General features: G+C 37.3%; 1 protein-coding gene across 36 annotated transcripts in view; it reads right to left on the bottom strand.

Annotated features, from left to right (window-relative positions):
* Positions 1-18,643, bottom strand: part of NRXN1 (neurexin 1) — a 706,226-nt gene that overhangs the window by 87,135 nt on the left and 600,448 nt on the right. For 14 of the 36 annotated variants that reach the window (XM_027659314.1, XM_027659285.1, XM_027659284.1 and 11 more), the window contains 2 exons: positions 12,488-12,577; positions 10,748-11,067 (listed from right to left, as the gene is read on the bottom strand). In XM_027659314.1, coding sequence (XP_027515115.1) covers positions 10,748-11,067; positions 12,488-12,577 — 410 coding nt within the window. Of the gene's footprint in view, positions 1-10,747; positions 11,068-12,487; positions 12,578-13,055; positions 13,092-18,643 lie in introns of all 36 variants that reach the window. The other 22 variants (XM_027659316.1, XM_027659315.1, XM_027659296.1 and 19 more) reach the window with 2 other exon arrangements.

The following is an 18,643-nucleotide window of genomic DNA, read 5'->3' as shown; positions in this document are numbered from 1 at the left end:
AATTTAGGTAGTCAAAAATGATTCTTCCATCAATCATTGGAGAAAACAATAATCTTACCCTGACACTTCCTCTCCTGCATATGCTTTTAACCATGTCTGTCATTTCATAAGGAAAATACTACCACTGCCTTTATCTCTCATTTAATTATAATATGGCTGTTTGGATCACATCGGAAAATATTATTTCTTAGCCTATTCCTGTGATTCAAGCTACCATCATCTATCTCAGGGAGAGGAAATGTCAATGGCATTGTCAGGGAAATATTTTAGGTCTTTATGCTATCCTAGTTGCAATTGGACATCGCTACAAAAATATAAGTAAAAAATTATGTTTATACACTCAAATACATACGCAAATACTTTAATTTTTAGAAGGCAACACATATCTACCTATCACTGCTATCCTAAACTGTGGTATGATATATGAAGATATTGATAATGCTTTGGTATGGATTAAATCAGTTAATTAGTAAGTCCATTCACCTACTGAAAATGTATTCAGACTGTCATATTCAATACCTTTGGGAGCCTGGAATTAAGCAACTAAGTCTTAGTATTAATGTAAGGAATTATCAGCTTTACTGAACACATTCAGTCTAGATGGATGTCCCTCAAGCATTCAGTAAAACTCCCAGACACTTAATTTTAGGGAATTTGTGGCCTGATGAAACATAGAGACAGGATCTACACTCGTTTTCCCAAAATATGAGCTGAAATAGACAGAAAGACTTTTTAATACCAGCACATTTGTGAAAATCACAAGAGAATCTCGATAGGAAGAGAAAAGCAAATGATCTATTAGTCCGTGGAGTCACCTATGGCTACATAAACAGCAGAATGTCACTCTTGCTGTTCCCACCATCATCACAGTGTCTACTCAGCACAAATACTAATGTCCTGCTTTAAAAACCTGAAAATAATATGCAAGTGTCATTTAAGATACGTCTAAGGCCATTTATTCTTACCTCATCCTCTTTTTTTTTAGTTCATGAAAATGTCAGAATAAATGTGTTCTCTGTATTTATAGTGTTATGCTGGGAGCTGAGAAAAACCTCTTGCAAGCTGTTGGCCATTTAAAAAGCCTTGTCAACCTCTTCGGTCTTTCTTCTGGACAGAATCCACCCATAAAATCCCAAACATTTAATACCTGGCTAGGTTTAAGGATGTTGCAAAATCATACAGCACATTATACGTTCAAAAGTTTTGTTCCCCATGTGAGCCTCTTTCTTCCAGGATCTGAGGGTGTGTCCAGCACCATGCAATCTCTTCATCTGAGCTTCCTCCCACATAATTTCTTTTCTTTCCAGAACTACTTCTAATTGACCTGCTGTGTGTTCTCCTAAAACCTGGTACTTCCACCACTGTGTTTCTAGATACAGACACAGTCCTTAATGATGTATCTGAATACATCAAAGCCATTAATGGATTTCATCTTCATCCTATCATCATCTCACAGCAGGGAAGTACTCATTTATTAGTGGAGATGAGCTGGAGGAAGATGGTATCCTTTCCCTTAGGTCAAAATACAAACCTATGTCTTTGATTTCTGTTTAATTGGTCAAAATGCCATGCTCTGGAGTGGATTTTAAGGAAATGGTTCCTATTTCTCAGTCCATGTTTCTATGTGCTTCTAGGAGAAAGTGGTGTAGTTAGATCCATGGAACAGCTTCAGTTCTTCACTTCCTTAATGCAGATGCCCCTGCATGTACCTTCTTTGGAGAAACTAGCAAGTCTTCCAGGTATCTTCATTAAGCCCCTTCAGACACTTTACTGTTTGCCTTCACGCTGAAAAAATTCCTATCTAATAACTTCATCTGGCTTTTATAAGTGTGTGTATGTGTGTGTATATGTATGTGTGCTTGCAAAACCACAGTGCAAAAAAGAGACATTTCAACAGAGCCATTAAGAGAAAGAAAAAACCATGCAAAGATGTAATACACTGCCTGGATGCAAAATTATTTGTAACAGAACTGCAGATCTTCTAAGAGCATGGAGACATAAGTGCTAGAAAGCATCTAACTCTGAAGTAATGCCAGTATATAAACAAAACATAAGTGTCAGCTGTTCAGATCAACTGCTGAATACTAAATGAAAACAAATAAAGACAAATTTAGCCAACAGATTGAATTAAATAAATCAATAAATCATAAAATAATTATTGATTTATTCAAGACAGATATGGGATGTTGGTATTACCCACAGGGAAAAAATAAAGGTTTTTTTGAAGAAACCTTCCATACTAATTTATTAACTGAAAATAGTCCCAAGAATTTTTGATTAAAGAAAATGATCTGCAGTCTACGAAGCAGGCATGCCTGTGAATGAAGCTTTGGTCTTAATAACAGTAAGTGAGAAGAAAGGCTTCACACATTACTGTCAGCATCATGCTTAGAGGAAACCTCCAGTACATTATACGGTTTATCACCTTAATTTTGAAGAGTTCTAATATATGCTTGGTGTTCAACAAAACATCAGTCTGTTGACTGTTGTAGACGGGTCCTTGCCAGCCATACATAAAAGCAGGTTGAACACTGCAACCTGCAGCAATTAATCTAATTAATTACATAAGGAAAGAAAATTCATTTCCCACCAGCTCCATGTGCTGTGGAAACTCTTGCAGTCATGGTTGGCTGGAGCAGCAGGACTGGTACACTGCTGCAGTACGCTCGGGGGGGACTGCAAGTGTAGCAGAACATTGAAGCTGTGCTTTATCAGAGCTGGGTGCCTGCTTTGGGCTCTCCCTGCTGGGAGAGGAGAGTCACACTCCAAGTCAATTTGCTTTTCTTTCCCTTGGCTTTGAGGAATCATACACAAAAGAAATAGAATGTATTAATTCGTGCTTTCTGAAAGGAAATTGTGTGAGCCAAGTTTGTAAAACACATAGTACTTCAATCACAGAAATTCACCAAAGGAAAAGTGAACAAGATCTTCAGGCTTGCAACGGCTCCAGGAAGTGATAAGGGGACTGAACGACTATCGCTTTCTTTTCACGGGAGAACAGCAACTCTCAGACACAATAAAAGGATTTCTATCCTGCAAGACTACTGAGAATAGTAGTGACTGTAACACCCAGCCCTTTTCAGCCATCCCAAACGCAGAAAAGTGCATTACAGCTATGTGACTGCATGGTTATGGGTCACCACCTCTGCAAGAGCCTCTTGTTCCACCTGGGTGAAACAATCCCATTTCCCTATAATCCTGATGTAATGATGTTTGTTTAGTGTGCTGGCAGACACAGAGGAGGAACAGCAGACAGATAAGAGAGTATGAGAGAAAACCAAGCACTGCTTCATATGAGAGGACTGTTCCTAAGAAAGAGGTTGGAAAAAAAGAGCTGTGAACGTGAGGGAAATATTTCTCCAACAACAAATCACTGGCTAACTTTGGGTGTGACTTTGCTCAGCAACTGTTAGACACCATGTCCCATGTTACGCAAAGGGACGTTTTAGAAATATTACAGTCCTAACACGACATGAGCAACTTACTAGGAATAAAGAAAGGCAGCATGCTATGAAAAAGCGTTGGTACCAAGATGATGTTTGCTCTACTTGAAAGCTAAAGTTCACCATATTTAAATACGGTAATGTGTCAGAATCTTGAGACTGGATAAACCTAAGCTGGGTTAAAAAACCCCCACATAATAAATCAAACTGTAATAAAAGAACATGGTCAATTAAACATGAAAGAACAACAAAATCGAAGTGACAAGTGGCTTCAGATCCTTTTTTTCAAAATTGGAACTTAAAAAGAAACTCTTATTTGCAACTAATTAATCAATAATTTATGCAAGTGTCTGGCCAATCTCTGGATACTATCACTGCTGTAATTTCATTTACAAGCATTTTTTTCTCTATGCATACACACTGTAGGGAGTGGTTTCAAAGCAGTGCTCAAGGTTTTATACATATCCCACTGGCTTAATGGAAGTTGCATGGTTTGGCTTCATTTTTGAGGGGCTGGAAACCCGTGGTGCCTCTTGAAGCTAATCCACAGCAGAGCCAAAGACAAAGCAGAAGCTAGTCTTCTCTGGACCATATAGTGCAGTAGAACTGAAGTAGCATTGCTGATCAGGTCCAGTTGTTTTTGTGCCTGTAGTTTTCCAAGCAACTGGTTAAGATTTGCCTTTGGTGGTCCAGTGTGCTGCAAAGCGCCTGTACGAACCGCTCCTCTCCAACAAATGCTAACAACAAATGTTAACAGTAGGTCTTATCCTCTGAGCTTGGCACAAAGCTCTGGTTACAGAGGTGAAATTCTCTGTAGACTACAGAGCTAATGACAGTCACGATTATTTCGGAGCTCTGTGGTAAGGTTGCACGCACAAAAGCCTGTATTTCTTAAGGAACTAACTTACACATTAAGGGCAGCGTTGCAGTCCTTATACCTGTGAGTGTCCTAGGATTAGATTTTCAAAGCCATTGATGTAATATGGAAGCATTAATGAGTCTGAGAAACTTTTGGAAACCTCATTCTAAGCACACATAAACTTTGTTTTTCTTTTTAATCTTTGCTTTTTAAACACAAACCAGGGGTAAACCTGGCTCCATAATATGCAACAGGAGACCAGGATGGGCACCAGAACTGACACAATTTGGTTTCTCTGGGAGCTTAATGTCCTTGAAATCTTTATGCCAAAAAGAGATTTGGCTGACTTGGTCAAGGGATTCAATATTTATTAAAAGGGACAGACAGACAACCATGCGATCTCGTAAGTCATACTTGAAAATAAACCAGTAAGCCAATCCAACAGGCAAGTGTGTTGAATGCTGCTTTTCTAAAGCCACCCTATTTATACAACTTCAGCACTCCAGCTGAAGAGCCAATATTCAATATGCAAATATATTGCAGGGGAACAGGAAAGTCAGATGTGATCAGGTAGCAAATATTAAAACAAAGATTGAGAATTTTAATGTTCGCTGTATCTTGTTGCCAATTTTTTAAAGAACTTGAGTGTCAGTTATGTTGACAATTATGTTTAAAATAATTAAACAAATTATCAAAAATCACTACAAGAAAATAAAAACAGTTAATCCGCTATTTTAAACAATAACAAAAAAAAAGGGCATGGACCTCATGCATTTCTGTCAATCTGCAATTGAAACATGAGCACTTCACAACTACCACAGTTGCACAGAGATCCTACTGCAAATGAGATTTGTCCTTAACGCTCGAATTTCCCAGGATCTGTCACCTAATGAGCACACATGGGCGCTGAGCACTGTGATACTAGAAGCTGTGATATTCACTTTACACTAGTGAGCATCTGTTGCATCAAATCCTTCTGATTTACCAGACCCATGGGGAAGAGTGTTAACTACTGAGGCCAATGAACTCTAGTCTAGTTGGTGTGACCGTCCAGAGAAAGAAGGTGAAGCAGTGAGGATCCATGGAAAGAACACAATGGTTGTGCACAGAAACAGGACATTGCAAACCATACAGTACATAATTTTAATCCAAAATGGGTGGAAAATACTCATCCTCCTATTAATATTAACTGCACTGATTTAATGATCAGTATGTCTCCATAAAATATGTTCCCATTTGCTATCCTGTGTAGAGGTCATGTATTCAACTACCATTCTTAAAATGGAACTCTTTCCATGGAAAAACCCCCTGTTTTCTCAAATGCTTATTTTTATTTGGCAGGTGAAGATGCTGAGCCAAGCCTGTCATTGTCCCTGCAACAATGAATACCATTTAAATATGCTGCTTCAATAGATGTAAAGAAACATACCCTTCACCTGATGTATGCCCTCCAAGGCAACTGACCAAATTTCAGTTCATTGATTTAATTCTGCTTGACCAAAAATCAGTGCCTATTGTTCCAAAACATGTAATCATCTCACAGTATATTGCAATTGCTGGTTAAGTGGCTTAGTGTTATTGATAAGAACTCACTCTGATGAGAACAGAGAGGATTGCCAGAATCCCTTATGGAAAATAAAAAAGCTATTTAGCACACAATTTTCAGAAACAGTTTCCAATGCATGAGACCAGAGGCTGCTCTGTGGATGGGCTGTCATAATCAAATCCTTAGAAAGGGATGAGAAATGAGCACATTATTCTTGATTTACTATCACTTCATTTATGATTTCCAGTTAATACAGATTCACAAAGCCGTGCCAAAAAGAAACTAAAGGCCTGATTGGGCTTTCCTAATTCAAGCAAAACCCATTCTCTAAATCCTTTTGAAGCCTTTCAGACTTCTGCCAACTCTTGCAATTTTTATTGCAAGCCTCGCAGTACTCGATGTTTTCCTTAACATTCCAGCTCCTGGAGTTCTACAATTGTGAATCTTTATTTTCAGTTTTAAAAGATGTTTATCACCTTCATGACTGAATAGAAAAACTTGCAAATGAGACTTTTAAAAAGTGTTAAAAATAAAAGAGAAAAAGAAGGAAGAACTTAACTGTATAATTTTGCTGAATAACTTCGTAAAAGGGGTGATATTCTTAGACCAAATTCATGACTTCTGAGCTCCAGTGCATACTTATGGCTCACCAGAAGTTAGCAGCACACAGCTGCATATTTTCACCTAACAGAAGTTCTGTTCTTGCAATGCTTAAGTTTGGGAATTTTTTTTCATGCTCATAAAGGTATGTAAAATTTTGAGCCTCCTTCCATACAGTGTGGGGGAAACAAAGGACTTTTCCTGCAATCCTCTGTTCCCATGCCAGTGGCCACGGCTTCCCTCAAGTGCCAATGGCAAAGTGAGAAGTGAAGCAGAGAAAACTTCTCACTGACCATCCAACTGGTGCCAATTTTGCACCAACTGCCTGACCAGGCAGCCCAGTCCTTAAATTGCCTGCTCCAGAGTCTACTGTAAGCCATGTAGTGATCCTACAGGACAGCTGTAGCTGGGGGCTGCTATCTGGAGAGCCTGGATAAAAAAAGCACAGGCAGTAAACTGTTCCTCTTACAACAGATGCAAACCCACATGTCACTTTTTAACACTGAAACAACACAATGCTTTCTTTATTTCCCTCTTCCTCTCACCTCCTGATTTCCTCTTTTTTTTTTTTTTTTTTTTCCCTTCCCTGATACCTTTTGTTTATCCTGTAAGATATCAGAGGCATGGACTTTCACTTCCTATGTGTTTACACAGTGCTTTGCATGAAGGCTGACAGGTAGAGATGCCATTATAACCAAAGGTGGGGTAAAGGGGAGGATTTTAAGGCACTAAGGAAAATGAGGCATTCACCTACCATTGACATTCAATAAGCTTTGAGTACCTTTCTCCCCTTTGAAAAATTTGCATTTCCAAGTGCTATAATTAAGATGTCTGTCATCACCAAAATATTCATTGTTAAAATATGACACTGTGTCCAAGAGGGAAAGCCTTCATTTAGAGCAGAGTTGCTAACAAAAAGCTTTTTTTTCTCAGAAGCATTAAAACCTCATTTGTCTAAAATCATGCACAACAGCATTCAACATACTTTCTGGAAGTCCCATGTATATCTTGTATCATATATTGCAATTGTTAGATATCTGTGAAGAAGCATGCACTCTGTCAATTACACATTGTAGGTTTTTTAAAAGAACATTTCCTATAAATAAAGACTTCAATGATCTTCTTTAACTATTGTAATATTAAGTGAATTCAATACCTCAGCAAATGGAGCAAACAATCTCCAACTGATTAGATCATATGCTTATATTCTATTTCAAACCTGCACTGGTTTGCAGTAATGTAAGGTTTTTTCATTAGCAATTGCTGTTCAGCCTCATATTTTCTTCAGAAACCTAATTAATGGTAGAAATGTAATTTTTCTTCTTGTGCATTACAGTATGTCAATGTATTTGGCACTCCTGCAGAGGTTACAGTATGTCAATGTAGTTGACACTCTTGTAGAGGTTATATATAAGTAAAAATAGGGGGGGGAAAAGTAAAGGACAAAAATGAAAGGGAATGAAGAAATTAGAAGTAGATTTTTCATGGGATGGTAGGTGCCTTTATCTCCAGTGACACCAAGATGGAAAGTCATTACTCAGCACCCTGCAGGACAGACCCGTGGGAGTCCTATGGGTCACTAGCTCAGAAATTATTACATGCAGGTAGAATAAGAAAACAGGCATTAATGAAAAGAAAAAGTTATGTCCTTAATTTGATTCAGGAGCTTCCTAGGTCTTTGTAGCATGAATAGTTTTGTAGACAAAATTCAGCTCTGACTTTGGGATGTTATCAATCTCCTTAAATCAAATCACAGGCCTGACTGCAAACTGTGTTCCAGTTCCCTGACTAATTATTTGTATAGTCATAATGACAACAGAGATTCTACCAGGCAGGACACTGAGGCATAGCTGAAGTCAAGAAGGGCTCAGTTATATACTCGGGATGCCATGGGCTGTAGTGATGCTACTATCAAATGCTTTCCTCAGAAATGTTGATTTCAGGCTCACAGATACAGAGTTTCCCATGGGCTACATGAAGGACTTGTGCCAGCCAGGCTAACAGGTGAGAAAGGCTGATCAAAACCTTCACCTTCAGAACATGTTTTGGTGAGTTGCTGCACACCTCTGGATGCACCTGGAGCCTGCTGGAAGCTCCTGATGGTGGAATATCAAAGAGTAAATGCTCATGGTATCTTGGTATAGCTACTACAGCCAGAAAGGGAGGAGCAAATGGCACAGCTGCATTGAGGTCACTCAGCTCCAGTGGCAGCAAGGTGCTCTAAAAAACTTGGCAGATGCTCTGATAGAGTCAATAAGGGCCACATTTTATTTTAGGTACCACAGTCTAGAAACAATACATGTTTGGAAGATCATTTTGCCTAAATGTCTGTTTCCCTTCTTCAGAAAAATTTACACCTCATCGTAGTTGTTAACTTAAGAAAATTTTCTTCCAAAAATAAGCCATCGGAACACCTCAAAAAGAAAAATCTTAGTGCCAAGCATGCAAATATTGTGTAAATCATACTGGGGAATACTCCCAGAAATTGAGGCCAAATGGCAAAGCAACTATACCAGTAAACTCCCACTGCCTACAAATCGTGTAAGGTGCCAACTGGGAATGGTCCCTGTGACATTCTACCTGTCAAATTGTGCCTGAGAGATTTATCTGTGGCACATTTATCTGAGAGAGTGGCAGAGCCCAAAAGTGTGCTATGAACTGATAGAACAGTTTACCTTAGTTTAATTTTAATTTAGTAACATTAATTTAGCCTAAACTCTTCCACACTGCGAGGGTGTCTTGCACTTTTACATGCAGATCTTCCTCTTGGTAAATTTGATGAAGTCTTAGATCTTTCTGCTACAAAATACTGAGACCAAACTAGTTGGATAATACAGTGGGATATACTATTTAAAATAGAATTAGTAACAAAGAAAATTTATTGCCTATTTAATAAAAACACTGCAGCTTATTACAGTAATCATTAAAAAACCTGCAACCTGCAAGTCAAAGTGATTTTTTTTAAAAGCTCCCTTTTAACTTAAATGTACTGCTTCAGTTTGTTAAATAAAAATTTTTACTTTTATTTAACTGTAGTTTTTGGTCTATGGTATAAAGCATAAAAAGATACTGCAGACAGAAAAGCTGAAGCGTCAAGTTTGATGCCCTGATCAAATTCAGTCTGTGGTTTGAGTTTTTACGCAGAAAATAAGCAACTTGACCTCAGCCTATGAGTCTAATCAGCATGTTCTCCTCCATTCTTGAGAAAATTAACCTCATTCATCACATCATGCTCCTGCTCATGATGCTTTCTGTGTTCCTTGTCCTACTTCTGGATCTCAGGAGTGTAGCTGTCATGGCTTGATGGCGTAGTGGGCACACAAGCAAGCATGTGAACCAAATGAACCTAAGAAAAGCTTTTAGAATTGTACCTTTTGTTTTGTGTTGGTTTAGGGTTTTTTGTGGACTTTTTTTGTGGGTTGTTTTTTGGTTTTTTTTCTTTTGAAGACAGAATAAATGTAAAAAAATATTCTCCACCACAGAAATGCCTTGATAAGTTTTAGGTTTTTAAAGCACAACGTCTGAATGCTTTTACTCAGGGTATCCCCAAGATGAAGGTACTTAATTCACTCACCTGTTTTTCCCCCTCCTTTTCCCAATAATTAAATTCCCCCACATACTATACAGAGATCCTGACAAAACCTGAAAGCAACTGAATATATCACTAAATTCATGAGATGCAAATGACCTCAACAAGCAGTAAAGAAGAGTCTCTGACTTGAAGCCTGGTGCAGAGTGCTCTTAATTCCCTCTGCTGCCACTGCTTCTTATGAGGAATTCTGCCAGAGAAGATGATCAATCATGGGACTTAGAGAAAGTGCTAATTCCCTCTTTTCCAGCCTCTTACAAGTTTTTGTCTTCACACCTCCTTCCTGTTCTCTCTTAAAACTGGGTCTCTTTTCTCTATCTCATGGATAAAGTCATCACTCCATTTCATTATCTCTAATTCCAGACATCCTGCATTCCTACACTGAAAGTAATCGATGTAAGCCATCAGAGGAAGAAAGAATATTTAAAAATATGCAGCACTATGAAGATGGATGACAGGGCAATAAAACTCAGCACAAGAACAATCTGAACTGATAAGTTTGCCTAATTTAGAAGAACAGCAAAGTCTTTACTTTCCCTCTAAATGCTGATCAACATCACATCCACGAGCCATGTATGGTACAGAACTTTTAATTGTAATTCATGTATTTCTTCAACAGGAACAATTTCATCTGCAGTGTGAAAGTGATATAGGAAGCCATACTCCCAAAGATGGGAACATATTCTCAAAAGGTGAGGAAGTGGACTAACCTGACCAATCGGTTCTTTTGTCGGGGCCTTTCCTCTTCTAGCAGTGCTCGTGGCCAAAGTGGTGGTTGTTTCCATGACTGACGTGGACATCTCAGACTGCATCGCTGTGGCTGTGGACTCGGTTGTCATAGAGGAAGGCACTTCACCAACAAGTCTCACATTTCCTTCTATCACGATGTTGGCATCATTTTCTGCTGCCATATTCAGAACTTTCAAGCCATTGTAGTAAAGACCAGAGAGCTGGCCTTGGAAAGGGTGGCCACGTTCCTTGCCTCCAATTTTTATGGTTGCTTGGCTATTGAAGATTGTGAGCTGACGCCCTGTGAAGATAATATTATATACATGCAAATATGTTGACTGTGAACTCTACACGAGTGATAACAGATTGTCATGGGGTGAAAAATGAGAGCAATAAACTATAAGAAAAGGATTTGACTCATAATTCATTGCTTTTTAATGAGGTGTCCATGAAATGCATAAATTTTGAAGGCATTTTTGTGTTTATTAGTTTACAACTTTTTGGGATTTACATGTTTTTTGCTAAAAGGCCAATCAAATATACTTGCAAACATGTTTAGCACTACGTGTGATATCCCTCTCCCTGAAAGCAGTGTTAACCTTTTGGTGCGTCTCAAGAATGTCAGGTTTCTAATTCCTTAAGATAACTTTTTCTTCAAGTCTGCCAACATTTAAAAGTTTCTGTTTGTTTTTTTTTTCCCACGCAATGCAGCATAGAGCCTATAGCTTTATGTACATGTGAGTTTATGTATGTATAGACATATACAAATATGTATATACACACAGACAAAGTTTATATATATGCCAACGAGTCATTAGGTCAAGTAAATTTTAAGGAATTTATGCAGTAATCTGTCACATCTTTATATAAGTGAATATTTACATTTTTAATTGTTTCCTTTTCATATTTAAATGTTTATTTTCCTTCAACATACACACTAAAAAGAAACACATGGTTCGCACTGAGTATCTCAGAGGCAGATTCAAAAATAGATGTCTGATTGGCTTTCAGCAAGGCTATCAATTAAAATAAAAGATTTTAGATGTAAAAGCGGCTTCAGAAATGATACACATACCGATGGAGAAATCATGGCACATTTCCATTAAACAGAGAAATCCTCAGCAACAGTACCACTCTTAGTAAATAGAATAGTCACTTTAGCAGATTGGTTTCTGCTCACAAAAAGCATGCACACAACTTTAAGTTCTGTTTTAATTAGTGTTTGTTCCAAAATCCCCTTAGAAAGTTGCAAACGTTAAAGGGACTTCATTTTGATTGGCAATTCATATTGCCCACTATTTAAGATACCTACAGTTTAAACAAATTTTTTTTTCAGGACCATAATGAAGATATCATAACTACACATATTTTTAGTTAATAATTTAGACGCTGGAACATGTAATATAATCTATGAATGATTTATAATTTTTGGTTAATGTTTGCTATGAGTACCTTCATAGATTGAGTTAGTGGATTATATTTAACAGTCCCTTTAACCTTAAGTTAACAGGGTAAGATTATTAAACAGCTGGTACTTCTAGAAATGTATAGAAATTATTATACAAGGTATGCAAATATTACTCTATATTTTACTTTTTAAAATTTGTTTTAATTTAGTTTTACTGAAATTTATTTTTTATGTTTATTAGTGTTACAATGAAGTACTACTTGGTTATGTTCAAATTATTTTTTTATTTGAAGTTTTAATCAATGTTTTTTACCTTTGTCGAGTAGCCATTCATCAACTACTCGACCAAGTCGATATGGAATTCGCTGTCTAGCAATCGCCAGGCGCTCGTTATCATTGTTTCCTTTAAAGTTTAAAGAGACATTTCATTGGTTAAAATCTGTAAGGTCAAAGGTTAAAAGTTAATACTTAAATCTTGAGCTATACAGTTGCCACATGATTTTTTGAAATTTGGAATTTTAAAAAGTGCTACCTAGAACATTTCATGGTTCAGACTTTTCATTCATTCATTTATTTTATTTTAGCAAACAAAATTATTCCTATGTTAATTGAAAATTAGAAATCTGCATTTGAGCTAGGTTATTAAACTTATGTTATAGACAGACCCAAAAAAACAAATTTAAACATCATCGAATGGCTTTACAAAAAAATGATAGTTGACCTCAGGGTTTTGTCTTTTTTGATGTTTCTTATTAACTAGTTAAACATGTTCAGGTGAAACAGGTTTAAGTTTTCAAAAGACATCCAACCTCTCACTCCAGGTTAGTCATTTAAAGAAGAAGAAGAACAAAACTGTTAATCACCATCTAAGGCACACTTACTTCTGCTGTCTAGTAATAGTCCTGCTGTACTTATTCCTAAGCAGAAAAAAAAATACATACTTCTTTGCTTCATTTAAATAAAAACCGGAGATTCAAATATATGGTACAGAACAGACCAGGGTATTCACAGTTTGTACGTTCTCTTAGGACTCATTCACAGTGTCCTGAAGGAACACCAAGGCTTTGACAAAAGTGACTTCTGAAAGGTAGCCTGGTTCTGAAACATGGATGTGCTTGAAAATTTAGCAAGAAGCCATCTATAGTGAGGTTCCATAAATTAAGAAATAACCAGAACTCGGCAATGCAAAGGGCAAACTTGTCATATTTGCAAACCATATCTGTTTTCAATCTGTGCAGAGATCTTTGATTTCTTTAACTAAAACAGTGAGATAAAATAATGCTGGTACGGTCAGAGAAATAGCAGATGAGGAATAATTAGCAAAACAATTTAAATACTTATTTCTAATTATAGTTTTTTCATTTGATGTAGGTGTGATCCCTTAGAAAATCATATCTTCTACTTAGGAGAATGGCAAACCTAAAGACTTCCTTCAATGTATAGGTTTTTGGTGGCAGTAGAGTTTTAGACAATACCTTTTTCTTTCATTGTATTGGTTCATATTAGTAAAGAATCTGAGAGGTAAGAAGAGCCAGATAAGTAAAAAACAGTCATTCATAATTCATGTCCAAAGCCAAAGTCAATCTTATTGTCTTTGACTTCAAAACCCACCAAATCAACCAATGAATCAAGTCCTGTATCTGCAGTGGAAATGTAAGCACACGATGCAGTAAGCCCACATAATGTTCAGAAAGATATATTCTTGATCTAGAAGGATCCTACTGCTAATTATCAAATGAAAATATTATAGAAATTCAGGAGATCATTGTTCTACTTTGACAGACAATTACAAGTCATAACAGGCTTGCAGTATAATAGCCCCCCAAAATTGTAAAAGAAACACCTTCTGTGCCAAAACCCATGGTGGTTTTATGGAGATTCTTATTCTGCAGTGACATGAACTGCTATTTGCCATGTTTCATGCATCCCTCATTTGGTTTAGCATAATTTGCTATGCCAGAAGCAGACCTATTTTTTTTTGAGAGGATGACTTTTTCCTATTCACTTTCCAGTACAGAATCATAAAATGGTTTGGGTTGGAAGGGATATTTGAAGACCATCTAGTCCAATCCCCCTGCCATAGGTAAAGACATCTTTCACTAGATCAGGTTGCTCAAAGCCCATTCAACCTGACCTTGAACCCTTCCAATGCTGGAGCATCCACAACTTCTTTGGCTGAATGTACTATGTCAACTTCTATATGTATGTCAGTATTAAAAAGTGCATAGTCATGTGTGTGTGTGTGTGTGTGTGTGTGTATGCACATATAAAATATGTGCATTTTCCTCTATTCCCAACTTTCAGAAACATTTTTTGTAAAGCAATATTTTACTGAAACTTTTCCTTTCCTATTTCTCCAAGAAACTGAAAATGTAGAATAAAACAATTCAGAACACAACTACTGTGATGATGTGAGAATACAGAAAGTGCTGATAACGCCAAGGTCGCGGGTTCGTTCCCCGTACAGGCCACCATAAATGGTAGCAGAGGATGGTTGCGAACCATCGAGATAAATTGAGATAAGAGCCATGATGCTTGTAGTAACCGAAAGAGTTTTCCAGACAAAACACAGACTGTACCATTGTAGAGAGAGTAAGGCTATAGTAATGTAAGTTAAGTACTAAGAGGGACCTGAACTAAGCAGAAGCCAATATCCAGTGATGAGACAGCTCAGAATGACGAAACAGCCCTAAAATCAGAACCGCAATTCTGACTGAGGAGACCAAAGATCCGGACTGAACTGAACTGATGTCAGTATTGATTTCCAACGACGAGACAACTGCGCCGAGAGACCAAACATGGACTATATGTATATATGTATATATATATATATGCACAGGATATAGATGAACACAATATATAGGTGTTACGTAAAGAAATAGTATGGAATAAGGGGTGGAGAATGTGATGGTTTCACTCTAGGCCTTCCTGGAGACCAGCATGTAACCAGGAAGGAACTAGGAAGGTGATCACGGAAGTATTCCATGCTATTCCTTTACGTAACTGGGGGTATAAATAAAGCCAGCAGGAGGGACCTTGCTCTCTTCCTTTCCGGTGAGGTTCAAGAACGGTGGGTCCCTGTCTCGGTCTGGTTTATCTGGAGCTGAGGCCTACAGTGACTGCTGTTATCTGCCACGCGTGAGGGGAGAGTGCTGGGCTGTGTCTAGCCATCCTGCTTGTTCAGAGGGAAGTGGTGAGATTTGTGCTAATTTACCTTCAGTTGTCTGGTTGCTTAGATTGTGTAGACTTGTTTGGTCTTAGTCCCTTTTTGTCCTTTTCCCTTCTCCCTTCCCGTCTCCCCTTTTGGGGAGCTATTTAGGATTTCTATTGTGGTGTATAGCATTCTCATTGTATATATCTGTCTCATATAAAATATATATATATATTTTTTTTTTGCTATAGCTTTGGCTGCTTAGGTCGTTTTTTTTCCCTTCGCTCTCTGGGAAAGCAGGTCCTTGTTGTCAGGTTTCGGGGACTTGGTGAGAAACCAGCTCGAAACTTGTACACCCTGTTGTGATCTTTCAAATTACTTTCCTTCATCCTGGGCTCCTTCTCTTACAAAAAACTTTTTGTGACTAAGTGCAAATTTGAGAAGTACAAGTAAAAGCATAAGAAATGTCATATGACCAACACAGGAACAAAAATAAATGGTATGATTCTCCATGTTTCTGTTCTGGATTTGTATCTTCAATTAAAATATGTACATATATATGTACACCTAAACCAATGAGTTAATAATTTATTTTCTCTGACAGTCAGTTACTTTTAACACTTTTAGCTTTTCAATAAGATGTTTCTACAATTTTTATTGAGGCATTATCAGTTGAGTCACTAAGTGAGAGAATGTCCTATTTCCAAAAGGTTTCCTTAACTTAAAACAAATGAATCATAAGATTTAGTTGTGGTTGGGTACTTTTTCTTTTTTTTTTTTTTTTGGTAATCTGTATTTAAAAAAATTAAAATTGGTGGAGTGGGTGAGATTCTTCTATAGCAGTTACAAGAAAAAGGCTAAGTTGTTCAGAGGAGGTTTGTGGGAATAAGGAATCCACTAACATAGTGGAAAAAAGTCCCATGGATAGACGTCATCATTCACTCATCAACACACTCATCATTCACACACTGTTACTCACTGGATGCCTTTCCTGAACAAATGCTCTCTAGAACTCAGAAGAACAGTTGTGTCAAAGTGAAACACTGTTCACAACAGTGTATATTGGGAAGGCATTAAACTATGTTGCTATTCAACCAGCAGGTGTAAATCAGGTGTATTTGGTAGAGGAACTCTCTGCAGTCACCAGACTGGATCCTTAATGCTCTTTCACCCCTCTACTGTAATTCCATTACTAACACGGGATTTATCCTAGACAGGGTTTATTCCTGCCTCCACTGTTACTACTTGGCAGCTGCTCCAGAACATCTCTATGGTAATTGTGGAAACTCCTCTGTGAATTAACAGCATAAATTTAGTCTTGGCCAGCTTATAGATTTCTTTGAATTATTTCATTAAAACATAGAGTATGTATGTTTTTTTGAGAATATTGCACCCTATTATAATGTGATTCTATCAATAAATTATGTTTTATACTAACTGCAGCAGCCTTTCACCACTGGGAGCAAAATTTAAATGAAAAGCAAGGAAATAACAATTTGATTTGTAAAGGTCACACAAAAAATAATTGCTGATTACATTAGCCCATTCCTCATCAGAGGAAAACTGCATATCAATTTGACACTATTACATTAGCTTAAATTCTTCTAGTGTATAATAAAAATGGAAGGGCTAGGGGGAAATGGTGTGGAACTTATCCAGATTTAGTTTCAAGGAGAACACATAGGTTTAGTAATGATAAAGTAGTAGATACATAAGTAACTTTACAACTACATTAAAAAAAAAATTATACATAGCATTGAAAATAATGGAAACAACATTAAAACCAACAAATATCCTATTAATACATCATGAGAAACAAGCATCTTTTCAATGATTGCTGCTTCTCAAACAGTTGGTTTGGGTCATACACCCAGTTTCAATGAATCTGGATAGCCCCACTGAATTCAGTAAAACTGAGTGCATTTCCTTCATCTTATAATCTCATCCCCAGTAGAGAAATCAAAAATACTACAGTTTGTTTTTCTCAGGAGTATTCAGTGCACGTTTTCCTACCTTTCTTTATTTATGCTTGTTTTTTACCAGTATGGTGAACCACGAGGAGCTTCTTCGGTAAACACAATTCCAGGAAGGTTAATAAATTTTTTCATACGCTAAATAAACCTGTGGCTTTGAGATTTTATTTCTGTAACCCATCTGAAAGATTAAGTGCCCTGGCAGGGATCCTTTCAACCATAATTCATATAAAACAACCTATATGCCTAAACTTTAATTGTAGACCGCTATGTGACTATCCAGCAATACTCTTGGTCATATGGCTAAGATTTCTTTGATTAAAAAAGCTGTGTAGAAATGATTCACTCAGGATGTGCACCATGACATTGTCCAACCTGATTGAATTCTAGCTGGTTTCATTCTTTTGCCAAATAGATAATATTTTGTCACAACAGACTGTTAATTTTGTACGGGCAGAAAGTCTTCAAGGGAATAACAATAACTCTAAAGAATCAAGGTAGGCTCAGAGGAGAAGCAAAGGTCAAATCTTTGAGTCACAGCTAAATCTTGTGTCACGATTGAGAAGAAACAGTCAAAAAAAAACACCTTTAATCATACCTTTATATCTATAGGTCAGCTGGGACAAACCATCTATGTGAACTTCACTAATATGTATTTTATCCCTGCTGATTTATTATATTGTCAGGGCTGGAGTGTAATTCTATTTTGTGCTCTGAAATAAAGGTGTCAGTTATTGATGTGAAATAGCAGCATCCTTGAAAGAGAATAAGTAAGAAGGTTGAAAACTGAGAGTCTGTGAAGAACAACCTAGACTAGAGAATATTTTCTTTGAAATAAACCCTTTAGCAGAATACAAATTCACATGGGTAGTCCCAGTGATCTGTTAGGGAAATAAATAACAAAATGATGAAACCCAGGTCTATCTCCATTTATAAACTACCCTCTCTCCCTAGTTTTGTTCATCATGATCTTGACACTGCTATTTCTGAATATCAAAAATTCTGAATATATCTGCAAGAGGAAGACAGAGAGACCCATATCATTCGTCCAGATGTAGTTAGGGATGAATCCTGACTGAAGTGTCACCTACATGGTATGAGAGGGAGCCACAGCAGCTCTGTGATACAGGGGCAAACAGTTCACATACCATCTCATATGGCCAGGCTAGAATAATCTCAGTAATGGCCCATACCAAAGTTTTGAATCATCTATTACTATTACTGTGCACACATGTAATAGTGTGCTTGAGACTGGCTGCATGGGCTAGAAGAGAAGTCCAGGTTCACCTCAGGAAATCACTGCATTTGTGGGGGACTCTGCTTTGACCTATATTTTTGCTGAGTG

The sequence above is a fragment of the Corapipo altera genome, unplaced genomic scaffold (genome assembly GCF_003945725.1).
Source record: "Corapipo altera isolate COAL_440 unplaced genomic scaffold, ASM394572v1 48, whole genome shotgun sequence".
In the NCBI taxonomy this organism is placed as follows: Eukaryota; Metazoa; Chordata; class Aves; order Passeriformes; family Pipridae; genus Corapipo; species Corapipo altera.
This window is presented reverse-complemented; position numbering and strand designations above follow the sequence as displayed.